Source organism: Trachymyrmex septentrionalis, unplaced genomic scaffold (assembly GCF_001594115.1).
Source record: "Trachymyrmex septentrionalis isolate Tsep2-gDNA-1 unplaced genomic scaffold, Tsep1.0 scaffold53, whole genome shotgun sequence".
NCBI lineage: Eukaryota > Metazoa > Arthropoda > Insecta > Hymenoptera > Formicidae > Trachymyrmex > Trachymyrmex septentrionalis.
In genome coordinates, this window is record NW_017305705.1 from 1,122,701 (window position 1) to 1,127,522 (window position 4,822).

The 4,822-nt window shown below is 32.4% G+C and overlaps 2 protein-coding genes across 9 annotated transcripts in view; one reads left to right on the plus strand and one right to left on the minus strand.

Annotated features, from left to right (window-relative positions):
- LOC108752045 (annexin B11-like) overlaps positions 1-3,408 on the minus strand; it is a 4,515-nt gene extending 1,107 nt beyond the window's left edge. The window contains exons 1-6 of one of the 8 annotated variants that reach the window (XM_018492632.1): positions 3,176-3,408; positions 2,098-2,153; positions 906-1,463; positions 571-747; positions 273-477; positions 12-164 (exon numbers count right to left, since the gene is read on the minus strand). In XM_018492632.1, coding sequence (XP_018348134.1) covers positions 12-164; positions 273-477; positions 571-747; positions 906-1,463; positions 2,098-2,115 — 1,111 coding nt within the window. In that variant the 5' untranslated portion in view covers positions 2,116-2,153; positions 3,176-3,408. The other 7 variants (XM_018492635.1, XM_018492637.1, XM_018492636.1 and 4 more) reach the window with 7 other exon arrangements.
- Positions 2,634-4,822, plus strand: part of LOC108751880 (venom protease-like) — a 9,312-nt gene continuing 7,123 nt past the window's right edge. Inside the window, exon 1 of the mRNA XM_018492355.1 lies at positions 2,634-2,726. The gene's annotated coding sequence lies outside the window, so the exon portion shown is untranslated. The remainder of the gene's footprint in view (positions 2,727-4,822) is intronic.

Below are 4,822 nucleotides of genomic sequence, written 5' to 3' on the forward strand. Positions count from 1 at the left end.
CTATTAATTACCAGCTTGCAAAAGTTTTTTGGCATCTTCCATTGCACCAGATTGATCCACATTAAATGATTCATCTCTATTGGCACAACATAATGATACCATCAAGCGTTTGAAATTGCCAGATGTATCAGAAATTAAATCATCTTCCAATGTTTTTCGATACACTGTAATTATTAAATAGTACAATAAGCAAATAAGTAAATGTCATTTTGTAATTTTAATATTATTTAATTTTAATGTAATTGTAATCTTAATCTCATAAGTTAACTTACTTGCTTCATATGCTTGTTTAATAATCGAAATTTCATGATTGGACATTGTACATAATACTTCAATGAGTACTGTCTCATCGGTACCAAGACCAGACATTGCATCATGGAGTTCTTTAGCATAAAATTGAGGTAGAGGCATCATTAAGGCAAGAACAAGTTTTTCGAAGTTTCCTGACAGCTCAGATTTTAAGTCCTTTATCAGATCCTGTTAACAGAAATGCAATATATTGTAGTATTAAGTTCTAATTTTGCAAAACAAAGTTCTTAAACGAAGTTTTTAAATTCTCATATACTGTACCTTTCCATAAAGGGTCTTAAATTGAGATGTAATCTCTTGACGCTGTAGATTACTACGATTTGCAAGAACATGAATAATAGCTTTTTCATCAGTGCCAAATCCTTTCATAGCTTTTCTTAAAGTTTCAGCATCCGCTCTGGCATCAAAGTCATCGTAAGGTACTACCGTGGGAGAAGTCTATAACAAAATTTGTAAAGTTTTAAAAAATTTACATAATTTGCAAAGAGTAATAGAAGTTTTTACTTTTCTGCAAGATTGAAATAACTGCCTTAATACCTGTGCAAAAAATGTTTTAATTTTCTGAAAAGTCTTAAAAGAATTATTCTTAATCTCACCTTAGACGTAAACTGATCTCTCCGGGGGGCTGGGGTAGTACCACGAGTAGCAGCAGTAAGATTAGCAGCATAAGGATACTGTGAGCTTACCCCCTGCCCCCCGGGATAGCTATTTCTTTGGTATGGAATTGAACTAGCTGTCTGTGCATTTGGTCCAGAAGGATAAGGGGAAGGAGTTATATTGCTAAAATATTCTTTAGCATCTGGTGCTGTTTGAAGATTAGGATATGAATTATAATTTTGTTGTTGGGGATAAGGAGATGGTGCAGATTGATTAGAGTGTGTATCAGTGGGATAACACGTGGGCATAGATTGGGGATATGGCATTTGTTGTGGAGGATAAGTATTAGTTTGACCAGGTGCATTGCCAGAGAAAGGATGCGAAGGCTGTATTGGATAGGGAGCCTGAGAGTATGGTTGAGGCATGCCAAATGATGTCGGTGGAACATTTGAGAAGCCCATCGGAGAATAAGATAGAGCATTAGGGGCAGAGGGTGTACCAGGTGGAGCTCCAAACGATGGTGGTCGTGCTCGTCCCGGAAATTGAATAGGTGGTCCCTTGGATATTAAGGTATTATATATATATATATACACACACACACATAAAAACAAATAGTATCCAATTCGTGGAAGCTTCGTCTAATTATTTTCTTCAAATAATGAGCTTATTTTTAAGTTATGTTAATAAACTACATTAATAGATTGTGTTAATAGACTGCGGTTCATATTTTCAAGCAAAATAAAAAATTTATCATAGCTTTATAACCCAGATAAACATAACGTTAAGCATACAAACATTTTTATGTATACTGTGATGTTATCATAACAGCACGAAATTATAATAAATTTGTATATCTATACTATAATGTCATATTGTTGTTATACATTTTATGCATTTTACAATATAGCAATCATAAACAGCACATCGCCGTAATTTTTACAGCAGAAGAACTCTCTATACGCTGAAAACATTCATGAGTACACATCTTTGAGTATTTATGCAGCCATTTTCAATTTCCAATTTTATCATTATTCAGACAATATGCTAATAATTATCTATCTAGAAATATGCATATATAATCTTCCTAGATACACACAACATCCAAAGAATTTTCATTAAAAATATGGAGTTAACACAGTTTAAAAATATGCTCTTCAATTGTTTAACAATAAATCAAATGTATGTACTTACTTGGTAACCGTAGCTCATTTTTCTATTCAAGAATTAAACTGTCGCAAGGGGAGAACCTGCACACAGAGAAGAACGCTAAATTATAGACTTCCTCTATCTACACTGCACTATGGAAATGATTAAATGGCGATTCAGCTAGTAATGGCATGATATATATCCTGCAGATAACAAAACACTCGCCAGCCCGGATTCTCATGCAGACATTGTAGACACTGACGCTTGCTACTTTTAACGTCCAAGCGTGAGTAATGAAAAATGAATGATAGGGATAAATTATTTCTATAACCCGTTTTTCACCAATTCAGTGCTCGGTGTTTGTACATATGTGGAATATGAGGTTCGAGTTAATGGATGCATGTGTGCAGTGTACGTTGTCGCCATGACTGCGTTTCATTTAACGCTTACAACGTGGAATTATTTCATCCTTGTTGTTCATCAAATGTTAAACAAGGACAAGCAATGCTCGCGCGAGCGTCGCGAGTGGTTGCGAGCGTTAAGTGGAACGCTATGATATCCATCTAACTTCGCATATGAATTCTAACAACATTTGATCTGCGCGTTTTGCGAATTTGTGCTAATAAAATGCCAATAATCAAACCTAAAATTTCGTCTGCATGTCCTGACTAGTTGTGAGTACCATATAAACATCTGCTTTATCGTCAGAAAATAGTACAGTAACAGAATAATGCTTGCATGATGCCCTCAGCATGCACTAATGTGTTGACACGTTTGGTTATTGGATACATAATTTGATAACAATTCCGATAAACACACGTATTATAGGACTCTATAGAGCATTGTTATTTGCTGGAATAAGACCGCGCGAAACAATCATAATATATTATAAGTTATATATCGCAAATTACAGTTATTATTTATTTGTAAACTAACACGTGCCACGCCATATGTCAGGAAGTGAGAGAGAATATTCACCCTTGAAGAGAAAACAATTAAACAGATTGGTACCAGCCAACGAAATATCAAGTTGTTCTCGTTACGAAACACATAAACTCTACATGAACGATATGCTACGTTAAGTCTTGTAGAATTTATAATGTCATCAGCTCTCGATACTCACTTGAGGTTGTTCACTGAATCACGAGCTCCTGCTATCGTGACGTGTATGAATGACAACGACAAAAAACACCGTTCAATTTACTGCCTCCGGCGAGGAGAGATGAGTCACGAGAGTACCGCGGTCGAAACAAACGCCAACGTCGCCGACGCGTAACAAGGACGGACTGGTAGTAGAAACTGGCTGCTGCCGAGTGCCGAGACTGCCGAGACTGCCGAGTGCTGCCTGGCTGCTGGCTGCTGGCTGTTGACGAGAATATGGGATCAGTAGTGGGAAGTTCTTCTCTAATTTGCATTTTACGTCATCAAGAATTCCAGGAAAACCGCGGTGTACCACAACGAGACTGTCTGAGTGCTGCATTATAACTTGACAAGGACGAGAGTCGATGTCAAAATCTCACATTTATCAATTTCTTTCTATTTATCCATTTTACTTATAGACATGCTTAAATCTTTAAAGAATTAATTTAAGTTTATAAATGGAGTTAAATAATTTATTTTCGTCTTTTATTTATTATATTCTCGTTTTTATATGGATAGGGTAACTATCTCTATTAATGTGCTTTTTAGCCAATTTGCTTATTACTGAATTAATTATTAAATATTGTAGCTTTAATTTTGTTTGCTTGCAATCAATTATCAGTTTTTCAACTGCTTCTTTTTCTTATAATATTTCTTTAATCTAAAAAAATATTAATACTTTATAATGCTTTTGATAAAAATAGAAAATATGTTTTTGTTCCTATTAGTGAGTCCTCTCAGCGACAATGGTCCTATTAATGTGTCCTTAATTTGTGTGCCTATCCACATTTGATTCATTTTAATATTATATATAGTTACTAAAACAGATAATACATTTAAGCTAATTGTTTATATATGTTAATATTACCTAAATCATTACTTCAATTATATTTATTTCAAAGTACACTCATAACACAACATTCTCAGCTCCAATACAAGGCACATTAAAGTATGTATAATATTATTGGATTTACATAAATTCCTCATATCTTTTGAAAAATATTTAAAATACTTTAATACTCAAAAAATAAAATATTATCTTTGAGGGATATCGTATACATTAATAATTTAATTTAACAAAAAATAATATTTTTTCTTATTTATTTGTGCTAGTTTTCTTTGACTTATCGAAATACAAAAGCATACTAATAGGGACAGGCACAGTTATCCTATATAATTACAATTTAATTTGTAGCAGATCTACGAATTTATTCGATATATTATTACGATAATTTACTTTATTATAATTTATAATCTCTGATACGAATGAAATATAATAATTGTCATTAAACAAATTATGATGGAGCTGTTAATAAAGAAAAATTGATGGTATTATATATACATTAATTAAAAAAATAAATTATATTTTTATTATTATCCTCGATCTACGAATTTATTCGATATATTATTACGATAATTTACTTTATTATAATTTATAATTTCTGATACGAATGAAATATAATAATTGTCATTAAACAAATTATGATGGAGCTGTTAATAAAGAAAAATTGATGGTATTATATATACATTAATTAAAAAAATAAATTATATTTTTATTATTATCCTCGATCTACGAATTTATTCGATATATTATTACGATAATTTACTTTATTATAATTTATAATTTCTG